General features: G+C 30.8%; 2 protein-coding genes, 1 non-coding gene and 1 pseudogene across 4 annotated transcripts; 3 read left to right on the forward strand and 1 right to left on the reverse strand.

Moving 5' to 3' along the window:
* Positions 1-8,235: 8,235 nt before the first annotated feature.
* Positions 8,236-8,343, reverse strand: LOC112534917. Its single transcript, XR_003079142.1, has one exon. It is a non-coding gene; the product is annotated as a small nucleolar RNA R71 (small nucleolar RNA).
* A 645-nt stretch (positions 8,344-8,988) lies between these two features.
* On the forward strand, positions 8,989-9,540 carry LOC125370025. The gene has a single exon (XM_048373596.1). It carries the CDS (start codon positions 8,989-8,991, stop codon positions 9,538-9,540), a length of 552 nt encoding a protein of 183 aa, XP_048229553.1.
* Positions 9,541-9,591: 51 nt separating this feature from the next.
* On the forward strand, positions 9,592-16,032 carry LOC125370026 (annotated as a pseudogene).
* A 4,827-nt stretch (positions 16,033-20,859) lies between these two features.
* Positions 20,860-23,989, forward strand: LOC8264115 (probable hexosyltransferase MUCI70). Of its 2 annotated transcripts, none has more exons than XM_015719462.2 (4): positions 20,860-21,246; positions 21,334-21,537; positions 21,660-22,220; positions 23,418-23,989. In XM_015719462.2, the coding sequence occupies exons 1-4, from the start codon at positions 20,997-20,999 to the stop codon at positions 23,690-23,692; spliced, it is 1,290 nt and encodes a 429-aa protein (XP_015574948.2). In that variant the 5' UTR covers positions 20,860-20,996; the 3' UTR covers positions 23,693-23,989. The 2 variants fall into 2 exon arrangements, with proteins under 2 accessions (XP_015574948.2, XP_002519687.2); XM_002519641.3 differs by having other exon boundaries at positions 20,874-21,246; positions 23,337-23,989.
* Positions 23,990-25,491: the final 1,502 nt, after the last annotated feature.

Consider the following 25,491-nt stretch of genomic DNA (forward strand, 5'->3'; position numbering starts at 1 on the left):
TTTTCTAGGCATAGAACTGGAAAAATCCAACAAGGGCTTATTTCTATCTCAAAGAAAATATACTCTCAACCTCTTGAAAGAAACTGGAAAAATAGGTGCCAAACCTGCCATCACAACTATGGAAACCAAAATTAAACTCAACTTAGAAGATGGAGACCCCTTAACCAACATAGGGCACTATCAGTGCTTCGTTGGAAAATTAATTTATCTTGTTGTCACTAGATCTGACATTTTATAGTTAGTGTAGTGAGCCAGTTTATGCATGCCCCTCGCACCAGTCACCTAAAAGCTATAGATCGAATCCTCAGATATCTCAAGGGAACTCCTGGACAAGGAATCTGGATGAAGAAGAATAATACTACTAACATAGTTAATTTTTCTGATGCAAATTGGGCTGGAAGTTGTGATAGGAAATCAACCACTGGTTAGTGTCTCTTTGTAGGAGGAAACTTGGTGACGTGGAAAAGTAAAAAATAAAGAGTAGTGGCCAGATCAAGCGCCAAAGCTGAATATCGTGCAATGGCTTCCACTGCAAGTGAACTCATTTGGATCAAACAAGTCCTCAAGGATATGAAAGTTGAAAGTAAAGAACTAATGCAAATGCATTGCGATAATCAAGCTGCTCGACACATCGCATTAAATCCGATGTTTCACGAACGAACCAAGCACATTGTCACTTCATCAGAGAAAATGTTCAAAAGGGAGAGATTGAGACCCCCTACATCAGAAGTCAAGACCAACTGGCAGACATATTCAAAAAGGCCCTTGATGAGCAGAATCATCATTCGATCCTCCGCAAGATGGGTTCCATAAACTTACTCCAACCCACCTTGAGGGGGAGTGTTAAAGAAATAGGAAAAGAAAATGAGGTCTCAGAGGCTGCACAAGCTAGGTTGCTTGTGCAGACCTATCATCACAGACCTCCTCAGGGTAAAAAGGAGCATCCTTTCCTGCAAAGCAAGAAAGGTCACTTCAACCCATACCCTATTCAGAAAGAGTCGTTAGGCAACCATTAGGATAAAACTCAAATAAGCAAATCATGTATACACACTGTAAAAGAACTCAAAATTCTCATTTCAATATACAACATTCTTCATTGTTCTTTTCATAGTTATGCTCATTTTTTACTTCTTGTCATAGACAATAATAAAACAAAACAAACAACTATTTTTGGATTTACTTCTGTACTCGATGAGAGATTTCGATCTTCGCTTGTAAAGTTTCTTAAATTGTTTAAAAGGACACTGTATATGGCGCAGTGGGAGTAATAACAACTTGTATTGTTATCATTGCTAGTACTTACTTGGCATGTCGGTATGCAAAACGTGCTTGTAAAGAGAAACCTGAAGGTGTCTTTACAAGGTCAATGTCCGTAGGGGCTCTGCACGGGGGCACACTGGTATTGGAGAGATTGATTGATTTTCAACATGATGCAGCATCACTTAAGGCATCTGAAAATGAATTGAAGGCTTCATTAGCAGAGGAACGACCTCACTTCTACAAGCTTTAGGTAAATTCTTTTTTTTTTTTTTCTTTTTCATGAACAGGATCTTGATATTCTTCAAGTTTATCCTCTAATGCTTCCTCATTACTATTTGCATGTAAGAACTGTGTCTCAAATCTGGAAATGAGTGGAAAGGAATTAGTTACACCGGAAATACTTGAAAGAGAATGGAATAGGAAAACAAATCTCATGAATGGTACCAAACCTTTAATTTGTTTCTTTTTTGTACCATTCCTATTATTTCTATATTTTTCGCCAGTACCAATGAGGAATCCGGCATTTATTTACTGATGTGGCTGCCGGATTTATAAAATACCACAGACCTATTGCCATATATATTGCTGACTCCTTTACTTTATCCTAGTCACCAATTAACAACATCTCAACTCTGTCTCCCATATCTAAACCCAAACCCAAACCCATTTTGTTTTCTTGTATCTGTTTCCTCTTCTCATCTCTCAAACCCATCAATCCCTGTAAATAGTGTTTGTAATTTCAGTTTCAGTTTCAAATCCAATCCAAACAAAGGCATTTTCACTTGGAACAAATCTCTAGGGACCGTTATCAATGGGAAAAACGTGGGTGTTTTGGGTGCCAAAGACCCAGTTGCTACAGCTGTGTTGCTGGGTAGGCTAGGAGCGAAGTAGATTTCAGATTCAGTTCCGCAAGATCTACTGTAATGGAGTTCGTCTCCGCTGCATGATGCTAGCTCATTAATTCATAACGATTTTGTTTATTTTTTCTTTTTCGGTTGTTTACAGATACGGATTACTGACTAGGATAAAGTAAAGGAGTGACGTATGTGGCAACAGTGCATGGTATTTAAGATACAAAAATAATAGGAGTGGTACCAAAAAGAAACAAATTGAAGGTTTGGTACCATTTGGAAAAAAGTGTAAAGGTTTGGTACGAGCGATGCATTTAACCCTTGAAATGCTCATCTACAAGATGCCCCACTCCACTTCTCAATTTGATGTATACTAGTTTTTCAGCCAAAATATGCCCGTGAATAATAATAATTAAACTGGTTACTATTTATATAATAAAAGAACTAATAAAATTAGATCTAATTTTATATAATATTTCCAAAATTTAATTTTTAAGTCTAGCTCCATCGCCAATTGAGCGGATTGAATATATGTTAAATTATAAATCTTAAAGAAAATATTAACAAATCTCTTGCAAGCAAAAAATGAGGGATCTCTAGTACCTAACTAATTTCTCAACTCTTTATTTTCTTGAAGAGAAGTATTAGAAATCTCACTGTCGCTAAAGAATAAAAAATATAACTAGCTTTAGTTATTTTGATATTGATCGAACTCAAACCTAATTACATTAATGGATTCTACACTTTTCTTATTCATTTAATTCCTAACTTAATCAATAAATTTAAATTTCTAATATAGTATTAGAGTAGATCTAGTTTGGTTTCTTACTTTTTTTATTTTTTGTTTGGATGTCTAATTTCAACAGTCCAGTTCGGTATTATCGTTGTATTTCAATTCAATTTAAATTGTATTTCAATTCAATTTCAAGTTTCAAGAAAATAATTTTAATTTCAATTGAGAATTGAAAATAAGCTTCTACTAGTTGAAAAGGTGGGAGAATAGAGATTTTAGCATATGTATATGTTAATAATTATACTCCTCACTATTTGTAAAAACAAAGTAAATTACAACTATAACACTTTTTTGTGTTAAAAAACGAATGGCGTAACTTTTAAATAACAATAATTTCATCTAAGTTTTACATTTTCTTTAAACGGCAACTTTGATTTAATATATATCAAATAATTAAATATCAAAACTAAATCTTAAAAATATAATTTATAGGGAATTTTAAATTTTTATGTATATTTAAATAAGAAATTGAATTAAATTAAACCAATAATAAATAAAAGCCACTCAATCGCATAATGTAAATTATACAAAACTGTATTTCTATAATTTTTGTTTTTTAAAGTTATAATTTACTTTCATAATTATTGAATTAAGCTAATCTCAAAATCACATGTTCTTAACTCCAGAATATATTCCTTTCAGAAAAAACAAAAGGCTCCAGAATATATAAGTACCAAAAGATTTGCCAATTAATGTTTTTAGAAAAGTAACAACCCAAATGTAATGCAGCGTGGGTGAGAATTGTCTGTCAATCTGTCTATAAACTTTGCTCCTCAGATTGAAAAGTCACTTCTCTTTCCGAGTGGGAAGAGCCTAATTTATAGGTGTAATCTTCCAGATTTCTTGCCAAAATAAACGTTCTCGGGTGAGAAGATTTTTCCTTTTTTTGATGTATATATATCTAAATTTATCTTAAAGTGTTCTGAGAGATTTTTAGGAAAAAAAAAAAACTTTTTAAAAAAATTTAATACAGCTGTATATTTAAATTTAAATTCAAAATTTTAATTAAACTATATAAGACTATTGACACTTCATTTATATACTCAACTGGATACAAATTTTTATTTTTTAAGCGTAAAGAGGCTTTTTTTTATTCTTTTTCAAAACTTAGATATTAATTCTTTCGATCTTTGTATAAAACCACTTAAAAATAAAATATTAATCACTTTAATTTATTATTTACATGATTTTAAATAAATCTGAAATCCTCAAAGTTCAATAATCTCAATGAAAAAATTAATGAAAATATTTGTATCTAATTATGTACTTATAACGTTTCTAATTTATGACAATCAACTTAAAGAAGTCATAATAAAACACATTCTAGTTTTTGATATCATGATAACCCGTTAATCTCAACCGTATATTAAAAGGTATATATATATATATACACATCTTTCTAACCTGCTCTAAATCCATTCTTTTGCTTATTTGTCGGCTTGGCTCATCATCATCATTCTAACTTATTGTTTGTGAGCTTTTTCTTTGCTCCCCATTATATGATCAATGTGGATCACATTGCTGCATCTTTAAACCTGTAAAATTTAGATTTAAATCAATATATTCCCAATCTTGCACAGTAAATGAATAAATCTGTGATTAAAATTCATTAGATTGATCTGGAAATCTCACCAATTTCTATATCTTTAATTCCATAGTAACCAAGAAGAAAATTCTAATAAGATGAATACTGATATTAAATATCAATCTATTATGTCAATTTTGAAGAATAGTGCCAAACTTCTTTCAAACCTGCAAAAATTTATGATGATTCTAATTGTGATGGGACTATTAAGCGATTGGCATATCCTATAGTGTTTTGGTAGCTAAAAATACTATAGTTGGATAAGGAACTTGGCAGCGGCATCATCATATACTTGCTAAAACTGAATACCTAAATTATAAATAATCATGTATAATACATTAAATATAATTTATAAATAAATGTAGAATAAATTATATAAATTATAAATAATTATGTAGAATAAACTAAAAAATAAAATTTTTAATATTTTAAATTTTATAAATACAATAAATATAAGTATTTCTTTAAAGTTATTCATAAGTGTGAATAATAATTAACAAAATATAAATTATACTATTAAATGACTGAACTAGCTTGAGTTAACTAAATAATCCGTAAAACATTTCCAACTTCCACTTTTATATATAATATGATATCTCTAATTATCATTCCTTTCTATAAAAATCGGGTATTGACAAGTTCATATTACTTTACAGATTTATCAAAAATAAATTAATAATAGTCAAAGTAAACATTAATGTAACTTTCTGCTATTAATTCGGAGATTTTGAGAAAGCTTTAAACTGTGTAAAGGGATTTTTGATGCGCCTCGACCTTTGTATAAGGTGAGGAGAATGATAGGAAAATTAGAATTTTCTTGGATTATCACATCAGTTGACATAAGTTATAACTTATAGTCCTTGCCAATGTTCATAAAAATATATTCTTTCAGCCAATCATTCATATCATGCTAGACCATTCCAAAGAAGAAGCATCAAGATGTTGGGAGGAATTCGTGGAAGTCCGAACACATTTCCAGTCATCACCAAGTTCGCAAGATGGCCAGCACTAGGTTCATAAAGCCATTACCCATTTCCATGAATTCGAAAATGTTGTCAAGACGCTCAAAGAAGATATCAACAGGGCTCGCAAGACATAGCAAGCAACACAGAGTAGTCTAAATCTACACCCCCCTTTTCATGCCCATTAACTCTTTTTAGGTTAAGATTAAAGATAATACATCTCAGAAATTGCGTATTTGATGATTTTATTGTGTCTTCTGAAAAGAAAGGTTCTCTTCCCTATTTTGATTGGGCTAAACAAATAAAAATCCTGCTTGGTTACATCATATTTTCGTACCTAATTCTACACCTAATACAACGGTCCGTTATCAGGACGTAATTGAGCTCCAGGACCTTACATGACCAACATCATTGCCAAGATGTATGATAGAGGATTTCTTCTATAACATTTCTGAAAACTTGAAAATGTTAAATTGAATATCATGCTTAAAACAAACACCAAAATTCAATTTATAAATAAATATGTTAAAAGCTTACTTGTAAATAAAATGAATTTTGTAGGATAATTGAAATAATTCCGACGAAAACAATAATTGGTTTAGATGTTGAATTTTTTATTGAATTAAAATTGACTCATGTTTGGATGGATATGATATATAATGTCACAATGATAGCATCCACTAAAATATTAAATTTAAATTTTATTTTTGGAAAACGGCCTATGGTACCGATTGATCTAAATTGTATATAGATATTTAAGGGTATTTTAGAGTGTTAATGATTTGTTTCTATATATAATATGGTATAAAGATGTGTTTTACCTCACTTTAGTTTTTCTTGTCTAAATTTAGAAAATAATGCAAAAAAAAAGAGAATTTGAGTTTAAAACGCACTAATGGGCGTTAATTGGACTGCGGCTATTAAAGTCTCGAGAATCAGACACATGGGCTATTAATAGTTTAGGCCTAGCTTAGAATCAGACATGTGGGCTATTAATAGTTTAGGCCTAGGTTAATTCATTAAGGCCCAAAAAAGGAAAGTTTAAGTAATTATTATGTAATTAGTGGATAATTATCATTTGAGTAGTTTACTTTGTTTAGGACAATAAAGGGATAAACTAAAGGAGTTGTTTGGGGAGGAAAAAACTCTAAAAAAGGGAATCTCTACAAGAAGTAGAGGTGAATTAGAAGAGGGACTTCTTCGACTACTGAATCTCTGGAAGACAAGGGTTCTATTCTCGGCAGAAAATTCTGGAGTGAATAAATTAATCTTTGACATCTTACTAGCTTGCGTGGCATCACTCTTTGAAGAATCGGAGAAGCTTTTCGAAGACGTGGAGAAAGAGGATCAATCTTCTTCATTCCTTGAAGAGCCCTTTGAACTTTGAGGGAGTTTTAATTTTCTGTGTTATGAATCTTAAGTCTTTCTATTTAATTACAATGATCGTTGGATTGTGTATGTTAGGCTAAGTCTCATAAGTGTTTTGTTTGATTTTTTTACTTATGTTTGAACCTTATATATTTTGAGTTTAATGAATGATTTCTTTTCCTTCATATATTCATTAGTTTCATCTATTATTATTGATTGACCATCATATCAATTCAATAGTAATATGTGTTATGAAAATCTTTAGGTTAAAAGTATTAGAGACATCATCTTTACTTTAATTTATGTTGGTTAAGAAACCTAAGTTGCATCATTAGCTTGAGTAACTTAGGGAAAAGGCACATCACCATCTCATTTGTTAATTAGGGCTTAAGGGAATTAAGGGGATTACTAAGTAAAAGCTAGACTAAATACTATTTTATCATATAGTTCATATTAATCATTCTAGTTGCATATTTACTTTATGGTTATTTAATTTCTTTTATTAAACTAAGATCATTCTCAAAACATCGGCTTAGAGTGTTTATATTTACTTTCAGTAATTTGTGTGATAGCTGGTCTTTATGATATATGCTCTACAATTCCTTGTGAGATCGATCTCGTGGTGAGCTTACTCGAACTACCATTCGGTTCGTACACTTGCGAGTACTTATTTAGACACATCAAGTTTTTGGCACCGTTGCCGGGGAATTGTGCCAATATTATATTGATGAATTGTCAAATATCGTTTCTTGTGATTTTTTTTTTGTGTTGCATGTTATTTATTTCTGTTTTATTTTTTTTATTAATTCTGTTATAAGTTTTTTCTGAGGTTTTTCCTTTGATTTTGTATGCCTAGCAGGAAAATGAGATCAGGTGATTCATCAACTCAAAATCCCTATAACTTGAGATCAACTGTTAAAAAAGCAGAAGGAGACCAAGAGGTAGAGAGTGAGTTTGTACCTCTAAAAGGAATTGAATTTGAAAAAAAGCTGGAACAAGAGTTGGAAGAAGAGGTTGTGGTAATGGCTAATGATCAAAGGGAAGTTGCAGCGCAAAGGCAAATGGCCATGAAGGACTATGCTCGTCCGATAATTGGTAACACTACTTCATGCATAGTCTTAGGCGATGCATCTAGGAATTATGAGCTTAAGAACATCCATTTTAACATGCTTCTGTCATTCTATGGTATGCCTAGTTAGGATGCATTGACATTTTTTAGAGAGTTCTATGCTATAGTTCTCACATTCCCATTATCTGGACTTAATGAAGATCAATTAAAGATGAGATGTTTCCCTTATTCATTAAAAGATAAAGCAAAAGGCTTGGTTAATGACCTTGCCTCCTAATTCTTTGAGAACTTGGGATGAAGTTTATCAAAAATTTATGAGTAAATTTTACTCACATCAAAAGACCAAAGAATTAAGGGCTGAGGTTTCCAATTTTTATTAAAAGGATACTGAATCCTTTCACGAAGCATGGGACCGCTTCAAATCACTTTTACTACAATGCCCACACCATGGATACCCACTTCCTGCTACTAACCAATCATTTTATGATGGTTTAACACAACAATATCAATGTATGGTTGATAATGCAGCTGAAGGTGCTATGCTAGAAAGAACTGCTGATGAAGTTTATGACATCTTTGAGATGTTAGGAGCCAATTCATAATAAAAGAGTGTGAAAACAAAAAGAGTAGGAGTGAATAAAGTTGTATCTAATAATGAGATGGCTATGCAAATAGCCGAATTAACTAAACAAGTTAAGATTCTTGCTTCAACTAAAAATGTACAAAGTAATGAGGTATGCGGTATATGTGGTGTTTATGGTCATGGTGCTAATGTTTGTTCGTCTTATGAGACTTATGCAGGAGATGATTATGAACAGGTTAACTTGATGGAATCTTATCAACCTAGGCAACCTAGGAATAATCCATACTCTAACACTTATAATCCAGGATGGAGGAATCATCCAAATTTCTCCTGGAACAATAACGATCATAACCCACCATAAATACTAAGGAACCAAAACCAGCCCCAGTATCAGAATCAAGAGCTTCAATACCCAAGAAACCAAAACCCTCCACTCCCTAATCAAGGACAAGCCCCTTAAAGGAAACCAAGTTTGGAGGAAACACTCCAATCCTTTATGACGGCCACCCATGACATAATGGAGAGGAATGAGAAGAAAACTGATTCCATAGAAGCTTCAATAAAGCGATTGGAAATTCAAATTGGGCAAATTGCTGAAGCGGTACAAGAAAATAGGAAAGGAAAATTGCAAAGTCAACTTGAGCAAGCTAAAGCAATCATTGTTCTTAAGGATGGTGAGTTATTTGATAATAATGTTGAAAATCTAATTGAAAAAGATTCTTCTTATGCAGGTACATCAAAAGAAGGTGGACTAGTTGATGTAGAGATAACTGAAGGAGATTTACAAAAAGAAGGAAGAATAGAGCCTAATTTTGATCAGAAAGAGAAAGACAATGAGGCGTTTTCAGGCCCTGAGTTTCATAAGGCAACTGAGCCTTATAAGCCTCATATTTCTTTCCCTAACAGATTGAAAGAAAGCAAACAGGATAAGCAATTTTCTGAAATTTTTGATATGCTTTCTAAAGTTAACATTAATTTGCCCTTGTTGGAACTGAATTCTAACAAGAGGAGATATGGGAACAATGAAAAAGTTATGGTGTCTGAAACAGTAAGTGCAGTTCTCCAATAACAGTTACCTCTTAAGATGAAAGACCCTGGGAGCTTTACCGTTGATATTACAATGGGGGACAAAAAGGTTGCTAAAGCCATGTTGGATTTAGGAGCAAGCATCAATTTGATGCCATATTCAACATATGCACAACTTGACTTAGGAGAATTGAAGCCAACCACCATGTCTCTACAACTAGCTGATAGGTCAATTAAATATCCAAGAGGCATAGTGGAGGACTTGCTAATTCAGGTAGGAAAACTGATAATCCCTGTTGACTTTGTGGTTCTAGACATGGAAGGTACATCAGCAAGGGATAAGGAGGAAACAATACTTCTTGGTAGACCTTTCATGGCAACTACCAAGACAGTTATTGACGTGCACAATGAGAAGCTGACTATGACAGTCTTGGGAGAGACTATAGAATTTAAAGTGTTCAATTCTCTAACTATATCTCCTAGTACTTCAATTGATGAATGTTCATATATTGATTGCATGGATTATTTTATTTATGAAACATATTTACAAGATAAGGATGATAAGTTAGAAGTTGCATTAACATTGGAAAAGCCTGAAGAATGTTTAGATAAAGAAGTCTTAGACTTACATGATAAGTTAGATGAAGCTATTCCAGTGTTACCTGATGAAAACAATATTGAACCTTTAGATTCACCCATTGCCTCTTTCTCCTTTAGAGGAAGAGGCAACCATTAGAGAATTGAAAAGGCTTAAAAAAGCTATTGGGTGGGGAATTTCTGATATTAAGGGGATCAGTCCAATAATGTGTATGCATAAAATTATCTTAGAAGACAATCCTAAAGTGATTAGAGATACACAACGACGACTTAATCCCAATATGAAAGAAGTAGTAAAAAAGGAAGTTCAGAAGTTATTAGATGAGGGTATTATATACTCTATAGCTGATAGTAATTGGGTAAGCCCTGATCATGTAGTGCCTAAAAAGTCAGGCATAATAGTTATTAAAAATGAAAAAGGGGAGTTAGTCCCCACAATAATGACAACGGGGTGGAGAATGTGTATTGATTATAGAAAGTTAAACGCCGCAACAAAGAAGGATCATTTTCCTCTTCCTTTTATTGATCAAATATTAGAGCGTTTAGCAGGACATGAATTTTATTATTTTCTTGATAGACTTTCAGGATATTACCAGGTACCCATTGCACCTGAAGATCAAGAAAGGACAACTTTCACATGTCCCTTTGGAACTTTTGCGTTTAGAATGATGCCTTTTGGGCTGTGCAACGCTCCAGCAACATTCTAAAGATGTATGCTTTCTATTTTCTTTGACATGTTAGAAGACTGTATCGATGTATTTATGGATGATTTCTCAGTTTTTGGTTCATCATTTAATGCATGTCTAGGTAATCTGACTCGTGTACTTGAGAGATGCATTGAATGTAACTTAACATTGAGTTGGAAAAAGAGTCATTTCATGGTTAAACAAGGAATTGTGCTAGGACATGTTGTTTCTAGTAAAGGTATTGAAGTAGACTAAGCAAAAGTTGATTTAATTGCCAAATTGCCCCCACCTACTTCAGTAAAGGGCATTAGAAGTTTTCTTGGCCATGCAGGATTTTATAAGCATTTTATTAAAGACTTTTCTAAAATTGCTCGTCCTTTAACTAAATTGCTAGCTAAATATGTTAACTTTATTTTTAATGATGCATGCTTATTTGCTTTTAACATCTTGAAAGAAAGATTAACTAGTGCACTGGTTATTGTGGCACCCGATTGGTCTTTTCCCTTTGAAATCATGTGTGATGCATCTGATTATGCTATAGGAGCGGTCTTGGGCCAAAAAGTTGATAAAGCGTTACATGTAATATATTATGCTAGCAAAACTCTTGATGATGCTCAAGTAAACTATTCGACTACTGAAAAAGAATTTCTAGCTGTTGTATATTCACTAGACAAATTTAGATCTTACTTGGTGGGATCTAAAGTCATTGTTCATTCAGATCATGCAGCTTTGAGATATCTTATAACTAAGCCTAATGCTAAACCATGGCTTATTAGGTGGGTGCTCTTATTGCAAGAGTTTGATATGAAGATAAAAGATAAAAAAAGGGAGTGAAAATGTAGTAGCAGATCACCTTTCAAGGTTGATTTCTGATTTTGATAACCTTGGTTCTAAAAAAGTAATTAATGAGACTTTTCCTGATGAACAATTATTTGTAGTAAGTTATGAGCCATGGTATGCTGACATTATTAACTATTTGGCATGTGGTGTTATGAGAACTGACTTAACTTGGCAGGAAAAGAAGCGATTTCTATCAGGATGTAGGCATTATTATTGGGATGACCCTTATTTCTTTAAACATTGTTCTGATCAAATGATTAGAAAATGTGTTCCTGAAGATGAGCAACAAAGTATTTTGGCCTTCTGCTATGAAATGCATTGTGTGGGCCATTTTGGTGGTAAGAAAACAGCCTACAAGATTCTGCAATCAGGTTTCTTCTGGCCTTCAGTTTTTAAAGATGCTCATATATTTTGTGCTAAATGTGATAAATGCCAAAGAAGTGGAAATATAAGCAAACGAACTGAAATGCCTCAGACTTTTAAACTGGTGGTGGAACCATTTGATATATGGGGTATCAATTTTATGGGGCTATTTCCATCTTCTCATGGTTATGAGTATATACTTGTTGCTGTTGATTATGTGTCTAAATGGGTAGAAGCAATAGCTACACGAACTAATGACGCTAAGATAGTATGCAAATTCGTAAAAGATAATATTTTTAGTAGATTTGGAACACCTAGAGTAATCATTAGTGACGGGGGAATATATTTTTGCAATAAGGCATTTAGCGCCTTACTAAAGAAATATGGAGTAACCCATAGAGTTGCAACACCTTATCACCCACAAACATCGGGACAAGTGGAAGTGAGCAATAGACAAATTAAGTCAATACTCGAGAAATCAGTGCGCCCATCTAGAAAAGATTAGGCTATGCACTTAAATAATGCCTTGTGGGCATATCGAACGGCTTATAAAACACCGATTGAAATGAGTCCTTATAGATTAGTATACGACAAAGCTTGCCATTTACCGGTCGAATTAGAACATAAAGTATATTGGGCTATTAAGGAGTTTAATATGGACTTAACTAAAGCAGGTGAAGAGCGTTTGTTACATCTAAATGAGTTAGAAGAAATGCGTATTGAGGCATATGAGAATGCCAAGCTATACAAAGAAAGGACTAAGAAGCAACATGATAAGAGATTACTTCGTAAATCTTTTGTCCGTGGAATGAAAGTATTATTATTTAACTCACGCTTTAAACTTTTTTCATGAAAGCTTAGGTCCAGATGGAACGGATCCTTTGAAGTAATAACAGTTTTCAATCATGGTGCGGTGGAATTACGTAACATTAAGACCCAAGAACAATTCAAAGTTAATGGTCATCGCTTAAAGCCATACTATGAAGGGATGACCTATGGACATGAAGTGGAGTGCATGGAAGCACCTCCAATTTGAAATAATTTTTGTCAATGTCTAGCTATAGACAATAAATTTAGCACTTGTATATTACATATTTTCTATTTTTACTATTTTAGTTTTCAAGTTAAAATATTTTTTTGCTTTGTTTTTAGGAACCTGCAAGAGATTCAACCATCCGAGCACGTGCACGATCGTCAACTACAAGAAAAGAGCATCAAGTGGTAACACTTAATTTACTAGTCGATATTGTGCTTCAAGTATTTATAAGATTATGTGCATTATATAAAGGTCAATTAGTTAGGATTTGAGTATCCCTTGCAATGCTTGTCTTTAGTTAGGAATTTAGTCGTAATCTAGTCAAGTCATCCTTGCTAGCTTAGTTTTTTATATTAGTATTAGATACAATTCTGTTTTTTATTGAAAAAAGAAATTTCCTACGAGTCGCGGATGCTCCCGCGAGGTGCACAGCAGCGGCACCCTGCGGGCAAGCACCCGCGAGGTTTGCAATAGCGGCGCCACAGCATCCGCCAAAGCGGGAGGTTGCGAAACCCTAAAAAAAAAAGATTAAAAAAAAAAGGAGTGAACAACTTTAATTTGAAGTACATTAGGACTCCAAAAGTTATTCATCTCCCACCAAAACAACAAAAAGAATTTTATTTGAATTCAAAAACACACCTTTCCAAAACCCTAACACTCACATAGAACTCTATTCTTTTCTCTCCCTTCCTCCATTAACACAACCTCATATTTTCTCTCTCCTCATTTTTCCTTCTCTCTATACAAAAAACCTCAATTTTTCTTTCAAAACTTCAAAATCTTTACCCATCAATCCCTATTCTACCCATCCCATAGGTAAATAATGGCTCCAAAGAAGAGAACAAGAAAGGAAAAGGGGAAAGAGATAGTCTCAAGCTCTCATGAAGAAGAACAAAGCTTAAAAGCAACTTATGGAGCTCCTTTTGATCTTTATTCCCATGAAGAGGGCAATCGATTCCTCAGCCTTGCTTCAAGAGAGCAAGTTTCATATAATTTCTTGGATGCTCCCTCTCTAGTTAAGTTGAATATTTTTGAGAGAATGATGATACTCTTGGATATATTAGGATGGAAGGATTTTGCCTTTAACTCATTGCCATCATATAATGAATTAACTTTAGAGTTTTTGATAACTCTACATTGTGATCCTTCCAATGACAAGGAGTTTAAGGTAAGATTGTTTGGGCATAACTATACTGTTACTATTGATGCAATTGTCTAAGCTTTCGGTTTAAAGAAAGGAGGTATTTGTGAGCAACATCATAAGTTTAATTTGGGTAAGTTTTGGAAAAAACTAACGGGTCAAGACAAATATGATATTAATAACATGCCAAATAATGTCTTCAATGATCATTATTATTTGCTTATTTCAAAATTCATGTGTGGAGGCATCTTTGGTAGGAAAGAGACAAATAAGGTGACGAAGTAAGAACTAAATATTCTATGGTGTTTGGATACCCATAAATCTATTTCTTCGGCATACTTTATTATGCAAAGTTTACTAAGGACACCGGCTAGACCTAAGAATTGTATCGGGTTAGAACATATTGTTACAGGGTTGTCTATGTATCTTTGTAGTTTTGATCCAAAATCTTCTCCATATGAGGCATTACCCTCTACGGGCAATTTAGATACTAATGCATTGATTAGAGCTAATTTGGTAAATTGTTGTGGTGGTCCTCTTACTTTTAAGCACGGATCTAGTGGAGGTAGTAGTAGTGTGGCTAGAGATGAGCCACCAAGACATGATATGAAGGAAGAATCGGATAGTGAAGAAAATAGAGGGCAAGAATAGGGTAATCAAGGTTGGCACCAAGTTTTAACTCAACCTTCAAGCGATGAACACCAACCTTAACCAACGACTTGATGCCTTTGATTCTTGATTGGCTAATGTGGAGAAGAGTCAACATCGACAAGCATACAAACTCGATTGCTATTTCGAATCCGTCGACTTTGATGCTCTTTCACCAGCATCATCCTTGCCTCATCATTGATTCTAGTTTTGTACTAAGTTTTTTTTTTTTTGGTTTGTTTTAGGATTTAGCTTTCTAGTTACCATAGGGCATTTGCTTTGATATTTTTAGCTATCTTAGGATTTCCATGCTTTATAACTATTTAGGATTTCTGTTGCATTTACTTTGTAATAATAACTTTTAAATTCTGTTTTATTTATGATATTTTATTTTAAGCTAATTAGTTCTTATCAATGATGATTCTTTAAAGCTTGTTTAAGGTTTATACGGGATGATGATTACTTATGGCCAGTGGTGATTAAATGACACTCCAATTTCCAAAGGAAGTACTCTATCTTTTTCTCTTTTATGTGTTTTTTTTATGATTAAGACATTGAGGGCAATGTCTAAAATAAGTGTGGGGGGAAGATTTAGAGTAATTCTGTTATATATGCCAAGTATTTAGTAGCTTTTGATTAATTTTTTGTAAAAAATTTTAAAACTATTCTATACTCAGCTTTTTATTATTATTCTACACTAAAGAATCAATGAAACAATGCTATTATGATAAATCTTTGAGTTCTTGAATTAATTTATAAGCACATATGAATGTGAACTCATGAGTTGATTGCACTAAAATGATAAAGTGTTCATCGTTTGCATAAGAACATGATTAGTAGTTTGGCAACATTTGACATGGATATGATTAGAAGTATATGATTTAAGTTATTATTCCCTTGTTATTATTATGGTATACCTATGTTTGTGGGAAATGATATGGTTAAGTTAAAAGCTCTAAGTTAATAATTCTACTCCGCTAGTTTTAGTTGCTGAGTAACCGGGAGTCTTCATGACCAATGTTGATTTTCGCGTAAAAAGGCAATTGAAATTATGAGTATGCAAAGCATCTTGGCTTTTTATTTTGTTGAGTAACCAGGTGCATTCATTACCCATATTTGTATTTGCATAAAAAGGCATAACATATCAAGAAAGAAAGAAACCCCAAGTATCGAGTAAATCTAAGGGGTGAAAAGAAAAGAAAAATCAAGAAAAAGAGCTTGTAAAGCAAGTGAAAAATGTAAATGTCTATTGATCGCTATTTGAACATTAAGGTTTTCCTTCTTGAATAAGGTTATCATAATTTGGGTTATGCATTATAATTATATTCATTGATAATGAGTTAAGCTATTTGTTGTGAACATGTGTAAATGATGAATACTTGAATCTTTTGACTAACTATGATTGAGTTTACAACCTTTTTAGAAAAATTCTTATGATTCAAGTTTTCTTTGATTTGCATAATTTCTGCATTAGTGAGATTCTTTTGAATAGTACTTTGGAGCTGAATATGAATTGCTTTATTGAATTTTTGCAACGATTGATTCTTAAGTTACTGTTTACTTGAGGACAAGTAAAAGTTCAAGTGTGGGGGTATTTGATCGATTTAAATTGTATATAGATATTTAAGAGTATTTTAGAATGTTAATGATTTGTTTCTATATATAATATGGTATAAAGATGTGTTTTACCTCACTTTAGTTTTTCTTGTCTAAATTCAGGAAATAATGCAAAAAAAGAGAATTTGAGTTTAAAAAGCACTAATGGGCGTTAATTGGACTACGGCTATTAAAGGCCCGAGAATCAGACACGTGGGCTATTAATAGTTTGGGCCTAGCTTAATTCATTAAGGCCCAAAAAGAAAAGTTTAAGTAATTATTATGTAATTAGTAGATAATTATCATTTGAGTAGTTTAGTTTATTTAGGACAATAAAGGGATAAACTAAAGGAGTTGTTTGGAGAGGAAAGAACTCTAAAAAAGGGAATCTCTACAAGGAGTAGAGGTGAATTAGAAGAGGGACTTCTTCGACTACTGAATCTCTAGAAGACAAGGGTTCTATTCTCGGCAGAAAATTTTGGAGTGAATAAATTAATCTTTGACATCTTACTAGCTTGCGTGGCATCACTCTTTGAAGAATCGGAGAAGCTTTTCGAAGACGTGGAGAAAGATGATCAATCTTCTTCATTCCTTGAAGAGCCCTTTGAACTTTGAGGGAGTTTTAATTTTCTGTGTTATGAATCTTAAGTCTTTCTATTTAATTACAATAATCGTTGGATTGAGTATGTTAGGCTAAGTATCATAAGTGTTTAGTTTGGTTTTTTTACTTATGTTTGAACCTTATATATTTTGAGTTTAATGAATGATTTCTTTTCCTTCATATGTTCATTAGTTTCATCTATTATTATTGATTGACTATCATATCAATTCAATAGTAATATATGTTATGAAAATCTTTAGGTTAAAAGTATTAGAGACATCATCTTTACTTTAATCTATGTTGGTTAAGAAATCTAAGTTGCATCATTAGCTTGAGTAACTTAGGGAAAAAGCACATCACCATCTCATTTGTTAAATTAGGGCTTAAGGGAATTAAGGGGATTACTAAGTAAAAGCTAGACTAAGTACTATTTTATCATATAGTTCATATTAATTATTCTAATTGCATATTTACTTTCTGGTTATTTAATTTCTTTTATTAAACTAAGATCATTTTCAAAACATCGGCTTAGAGTGTTTATATTTACTTTCAATAATTTGTGTGATAGTTGGTCTTTATGATATATGCTCTACAATTTCTTGTGAGATCGACCTCGTGGTGAGCTTACCCGAACTACCATTCGGTTCGTGCACTTGCGAGTATTTATTTAGACACATCAGGTTCCTGCTCCCCTCCTGCCATTTTTGCTGATATCTCCAGCTTTGCCTCCTCCTTTCATGACATCTAATGTTGCCCTACTGCTTTTTTACTTTTTTTTTTGAACCTTGTCTCTCTGTAAATAATCCTATATTAGAATACCTAAATAAATACTTAAATATACGTAAGACATTGGAGAAAACTAAATTGTGTATTTACTAGTTTTTTTTTTTTTTCTGACTTGAGAAAGAAACTGGTTGAGTAATCAATTTCTGTTAGGGTTTTGATATATATTTTCTATGCATTGGAGTATCAAGTAATGGAGTAACTAGCAATTGGTTCTGAATAACGATACAGAGTTCGTTTAATTGCAAATTCTCTGAACATGTTCCTTTCATTATTTTTTATTTTAGTTCTACTGTGAGTATATAGGAGATTGGATCTTCTTGTGTTGTCAAAAGTTATTCATTATTTTATCATATCTAGTAAGAAATTACGTAATTTTTTATTATTTTATTTTAATAATTAGATAATAAAGAAAAAATTGGTGGAGACTACAATAGATGAATTTTCAGTAAAGAAACATGTTAAATGAAAGTTTATTTTTTACCACTTGATAATTGCTATTCAATTATTATTTGATTTTTCATCCTTAATTCTTATTACTATATGCACCATCCTTGATTCAATTATTAAGCTCAATAGTAATATATAAAAGAAATAAGTATATAAAACTAAATTAGCATGATAAAACTATTTTGATTACTAGTGACATTAGTTGGACTTTTCTTTTTGCGATGCAGGGGTCTATATATATACTAATTTCTAAATCTTAAAAATTTTTTAACATGTCCTTAATTTTTGATACATAGAGTTTTTATTTTGATATGTGTGTTATTTTTTACACGTGAAATTCAAGTTTATGTATAATTTTATAATTTTTCTATTAATTTATTAATTAATAAATTATATTTTTAATTAAACACCGACTCTAATTCTAAGAGATAACGTACTAATTATATTTTAATATTATATTACCTAATAAATAATTTTATAATCAAATAATGACACTAATTTTATCCTAAAAAATAGTAAGCACATTAATTATATTATGATATTATATTAATTAATTAATAATTTTATAATAACATAATGATACTATTCTTAAAAAATGTACATATTAATTATATTTTATTATTATATTAATTAATAAATTAGTTTTGTAATTAGATAATAATTCTAATATAGAAAATAACATCTTAAATTATATTTCGTATATTATATTTAATAATAAATTAAATTTTTATTATATAATAAATTTTAAATTCTAAAAATAGTGATATTAATTTTATTGATATGTTAATTTATAATATTAAAATTAGTAATACATAATTTTTATATTATTGCATTAACAAAATTTTAAAAAAATTAGGAACATTTAAAATAGTTAGTTTGTTATTATTTTTTAAAATTTTATACAGTAATATTAAATATAAAAAATCTTATTAGATTATATCTATTAACTTGATTTTATAATCAAAATAATAATAACAGTCATGCAACGCATTGATAAAACGACTAATATTATTTAATTTAATGATTAGTTTGGCATGCTGTTCAAACGAATTTCACATACTTGTAGACTAATTCATCTTTAACTTTTACACTCTAAAATGAATTTCTTTGTTTTACTTACTCGATAATATTTTGTCTTATAATAAATAAAAGTAAAATTAAATAAAATATAATGAATGCTTTATTTATAAATATTAGTAGTTTTATCAGTGCGTTTCACGGCCGTTATTATTATTTTGATTATAAAATTAAATTGATAGATATAAATTTATAAAATTTTAATATCAAATATTAATTTATAAAGTTTTAATGCCAAATATTAATTTATAAAATCTTAAAAAATAATAGCAAACTAACTATTTTTAAGTATTCTTAATGTTTTTAAAGATTTTAAAATTTTATTAATGTAATAATATAAGAAAATTAAAAATTATTTATTAATTAATTTTAATATTATATAAATTAATAAATCAATTTAATTGATATTACTATTTTTTAGGTTCAAATAATATCAAAATAACTAGAATTAATCATTTAATTGATTGAATTTTAACGATTTTAAATTATTTATATTTTTTGTTATTTAGCAATATAAAATTTTTTAAAATAATTTTTATAAGAAAAGACATACTTTGATATAGAGGGATTGAGAATATAAATAGATTTGCAAGTAATTATAAGTTATATGTTAATCTTTACTAATCAGTGTAAATCAATCTTACACATACATGGATTAATTCATAATTAATATTATATGGCGAGCCAAAATTGCATTCTCCCATGTAGCTTTACTAACATGAATGAATTCGTGAGGATTGATAAAAGGTTTTGCTTTCTAGGCAGTTGACCGTATGTCTACGCTAATATGTTGAATGGGATCCAACTAAAACTTCCTTCACTTATTAACGAAATTTTAATTATCAAATGGATAAGATAAACAATAACTTAACATACAATTGTAGCTTTGCGTAGCAAATCAGTCAATTACTTCCAAACATACCAATAACCACATAAAATAAGACACGATTCACTTAATTTTAAATATTTACTGAACTACAATGGTTTAATATTTTTTTTGTCAATTCAAATTTTTTAAAGTACGAAATCTAAGTACAATATATATATAAATTTTTAAAATTTTAAATTTTTTTGATACGTATGTTTGATTTTTAACACGTAGAATTTTTATTTTGACATATATATTTTTTTTAACATATAAAATTTAAGTTTATGTGTAATTTTATAGTTTTTTTCTATTAATTTATTAATTAATAAATTATATTTCTAATTAAACACTGACTCTAAACCTAAAAGATAATAAATAGATTTTTAATGCGATTTAATGATACTAAATTTATTCTAAAAATAATATATTAAGTATATTTTTTATCTATACTTTGTGTATATAGCACAATAAATAAAATAGTAATATTTATATTTAAATATTTTATATTTTAATATTAAATAATTTATATATATCAAATTTTTATTAATTTAATACATAAATAGATACATAAATCAAAACATTAAAAGAAAAAAGAAAGAAATCGTAATTAGGTGATAGTGTAACTAGAAGGAAAATGTATACAAGAGAGTAGCGCAAAGAAAAAGTTTAAAAAGAATTAAAATATGGAAATAGTTTTTCGTCCGTCACGATAAACCGGAGCTCATATTATAATTACTCTTCCATAACTGAAAAATCAAGAAACATCAATAAAAAAGGCGAGGAAACCCATGAAAACAAAAGAAGTAAGAGTTTATGGGGAAAGCAAAGTTGTCTACACCTCTCATCTTCCAATCAAAGCTCTTCTGTATTTCTCTGCTATACCTATTCACTACTCTGTTTTTAGCATTATACACCTCTCTCCATCCTACAAAATGTCTCTTCAGATCATCTCCTTTCGATCCTCTACAGCTTCCTCTCTTCTCTTACCCTCCTTCCTATGGAGCACACAAATATGCCATCCCTACACATCGCTCTTCTTGCTCCTCCCCTGTTTATTTCAGCGGTATTTGCATACCATTTACACCATTGTTGTGAATTCTTTTTGTGTTTTTATTAATGGGATTTTCCTGTTTTTTTTTTTTTTGGATAGATTATTGGATGGTTTTGAAGGAGATCCAAGATTTTTGTTGGAACTCATCTGTTTCTTCATATGGCTTGAAGTACATGAATGGAAAAAGTGAGAGTTTTGGTGGGAATTTTAGTACCCCGAAAAGGGTTTCTTATTTTCATCATTTAAATGATAGCGTGGAGATTCCTTGTGGGTTCCTTAAAAAGTTTCGAATCAGTAACTCTGGTATAATTCTATTCATTTCTTGTTTGTTTTGCATTCTAGATAAGAATTCATCGATATTGTTTCGTGTTTAAATGCAGTTTTTAAATTAACGGCTTTGTTCTTTTTTTGTGTGTGTAATTCAGATCAAATAGCAATGGAGAGCTGTAATGGAGTAGTTGTAGTCTCAGCAATCTTCAATGATCATGATAAAATCAGGCAACCAAAAAGCCTTGGATCCAATACCTTACAAAGCGTTTGTTTCTTCATGTTTGTGGATGATATTACGTTAAAAGGACTAGACCATCACCAATTAATATCAAGGAAGTCACTTCAATACACTGTAGGTGTGTGGAGAATTGTTAGGGTGTCAAGCAAGAATTTGTACGAAAATCCAGCTATGAATGGAGTAATACCTAAATACTTAGGTCATAGACTCTTTCCTAACTCAAAATTCAGCATCTGGATCGACGCAAAGCTTCAACTGATGGTCGATCCATTGCTATTGATTCATGCACTAGTGGTGTCAAAGAAAGTGGACATGGCAATATCGAAACATCCATTCTTTATACATACAATGGAAGAAGCATTGGCTACTGCCAGATGGAAAAAATGGTTGGATGTTGATGGCTTGAGGATACAAATGGAGACTTACTGTGAGAATGGATTGTTGCCTTGGACGCCTGATAAACTCCCCTACCCCTCAGGTACAATTGATAAATCTTTATTTCTATCACATATACAACTTAACATTGCATGTGAAACTTTCAGTCTTTACTTTGACGTTTTCTAAAAGAATGGTTCTTCATGGTTAATGCCTATAAATGTTCTTGGTACCTAGACCTAATCTTCTTTTCAATTTGTTAGATTTGTGAGTATTAAAAGGCGTAGAACTAAATACTGGGTCAAGAATCTCAAATGCAAATCACAACTTTAAGTACAAATAATTCAATAATGTCAATTAACTTGATCCGAATGCCTTTGATTCATAGTATGTCTATACACCTTTAACTATTAGTGTTTATATCCCAAACTTTTTTTGGGCATGTCAATACACCTTTAGAATTCTTGTTGTCCTTGGAAAAATATGTAGAGGCAAAAAGAATTATTAGGCTTGATCTTGAAGATTCATGGAATAATCACTGCGATAATCGCGATTTTCTTTTCTATTAAGGAACACTTTAGAAATAACTTCCATTAGGTCTTTACTAGTGGAGGGGGCTGAAAGATAGGTGTCATCAACATCATCATATTGTACTTGAGAACCTAATATTGGCTGCCTGTATAGCTTCTTCGAAGAATTTCTTTTTAATTTAAGTATTGAGACATCCTATATTCGTATGCATTTAGAGGTTGTTGAGTTGCATATAGGAAGGTTAAAGCAAAAAAACCATATAGATTTTAGTTAAATTTTTCCCTAATAAGGTGAAATCGTAGCTAATCTGTATAAAAATAAGAATGCTCCAAAAGCATAACCCTACAAATGGAAGGAAACTTCTATATATAATGCTGTGGATTGTGGATCCAAGTCATTTTCTGGTTCATGGTAAAATAATAATAAAGTTATCTAAGATTTAGTTGACATTTGTGTCTTACATGCGAACTTATATATCATTTTCATATAAGGGGTTCTTCATATGTTTCTTGTTTATCATAATGCATGCGGCAGCTGACCTGTTCTTTACCTATAATTTTGTCATACGTTATAATTGCTCATTAAAAATCAATCAATCAAGATGATATATAACTAGTACTTGATTTTGATTGGTACAAAGGCATGATGAACTTTTCTTTTCTATATATCTCTTTGCGTGTATTGGCAGATGTGCCAGATACTGCTTTAATATTAAGGAAACATGGACCCATCAATAACCTATTCTCCTGCCTAATGTTCAATGAGCTAGAAGCATTCAACCCCAGAGATCAATTGGCTTTTGCATACGTTAGAGATCGCATGACTCCAAAGCTTAAGCTAAACATGTTTGAAGTTGAGGTATTTGAGCAGGTAGCTGTGGAATACAGGCATAACCTGAAGAAAGATAAAGCTAGTAGTCAAGTGAGTGAAACATCGAGAACTAAAAGGATCAAAATCGTTAGCCAAGATTTGTTTGTTAATAGCAGCTGCTGCAGTAAGTGCCAGAAGTATCTTTTTGAAATGTGGGGTGAATCCCATAATTGATTTTGTCATTAATTTAGTGTTAGCACAGAAAAAAGAATATAAGGAAAAGAAAGAGACAAAAGAAGAAAGAAAAAGAGAACTAACAAACTACCATTCACAGGAAAAAGCTGACAAGCAATAACAGGCTGGCAGGGTATGTTCCTTTGCCCTTGATTTTATTGATTAGATCAGGTCTTAGAAGGTCTTTTTTCTTAAAAAGATCAGGCGAAATGTAGCCTTCACACCAAATGAATGTGAAAGCTATATGTGTGATCAAATGGATTTAGCACAGAATCTTTTAATGATTTTTATTTTTCATATTTTTTTAGCTTTTTTTTTTTTTTAAGCTCAGTAGAAGCTGCCAAATTATTATTTAAAAAAGTCTAAATTTTTAGATTTATATCGATTATTTAATTTAATATTTAAATTTTTAATGTAATCTAATAAATACTTAAATTTTATTTTGTTAATATCTAAATATATTTTACTTTTAGTTTAACATAACATACACCTGAATTTTATATCTTGATAATATTTAAATATTTTTATATAATATCTATAAATATTTTAAAATAAAAATATATTGTCAAAAAATATTAAAATTATTAAACTGACTAAATAATTAAAATTTAGAAATATAAATATTTATTTGGCCTTTAAAAGAAAATCCAGGTTTTTGAAAAAGAAAATTACCTTAAAGAAAACCGTGCCATGATTAGTGTTATGAACCTTTGAAATAAAATGTTGGATCCACTGAACTATGCAATTTTTGGCAGTCACTTCATAGCACAGGAAGCTTGTGAAAATGTTTGTGTATTGGCATCCTAATGACTAATTTATGGTTCTTAATTATTTTATTGATGTTTTTCTATAAATTTTTAAAACAGAACAAAATTATTAAAATTTGAATCTTTAGTATACACTTTCAATTATTGAACTACTAAATCAGTAATTCTATTATTTCTTAAATCAAGTCTATCATGGTTTCTTAATTGATTAAACTTTTTATAATTGTGCTTATATTAGATTTTTTTGTATAAAAATTGCCAAGATCAGAAGCTTGTTTCACAATCAAAATTATTAAATTAAGAGAAAGACACATAGACCTCTAATTATATTACGTACATGACTAATCTGCTTTTTCTTTTTTCTTGTCACCATTGTAATTCTGAAGCTTCTGAGAAGGATCTTGGAAATAGTTAGTGGACGATTGGTTCGGTTCGATTTCAACTAAAAACTGAAACCGCAAATTTTTTAATAATTTGAAGAGTGAATATATTATATATAAAAAAAAAATCCTTGCTCGGCATCAAATAATGATAAAAGAATATTTAGATACATAAATAAATATATTTAAAAGGTTATTATGGTTTTTATATAAATAAATGTATAATAAATATTTGAGATATGTATGGACTTTTTATTAATTCAGTTATAACTAAACTTTTTTAAATACAAATAAAATCATATTGAAATTTAAAAATAGCTGAACGATTAGAATTGTATTTTGAGTTGTGACCCTGTAATAAGATTCACATGCCAATAGCATTTAGCCTTCTTAAAAAAATTAATTAAAAACACTAAAACTAAATATGCAAATAAAATCAAATTTCTCTTTTTTCTTGTTTCATGGATTCCTTATTATTTTTCTTTCTCTCTTCCCTTCTTTACATATTATTCAATTAATTGGAGCCACACCATCATCCTTTTTTGTTCTGCAAGCTGATCTTCTATTCCATTGTTTTTACCAATCCTAAACTTAAATGTAAGTGAGGACACAACGGAACCAATTCTAATGTTGCCATTTGTTGTGCTGATCT

The sequence above is a fragment of the Ricinus communis genome, chromosome 5 (genome assembly GCF_019578655.1).
Source record: "Ricinus communis isolate WT05 ecotype wild-type chromosome 5, ASM1957865v1, whole genome shotgun sequence".
In the NCBI taxonomy this organism is placed as follows: Eukaryota; Viridiplantae; Streptophyta; class Magnoliopsida; order Malpighiales; family Euphorbiaceae; genus Ricinus; species Ricinus communis.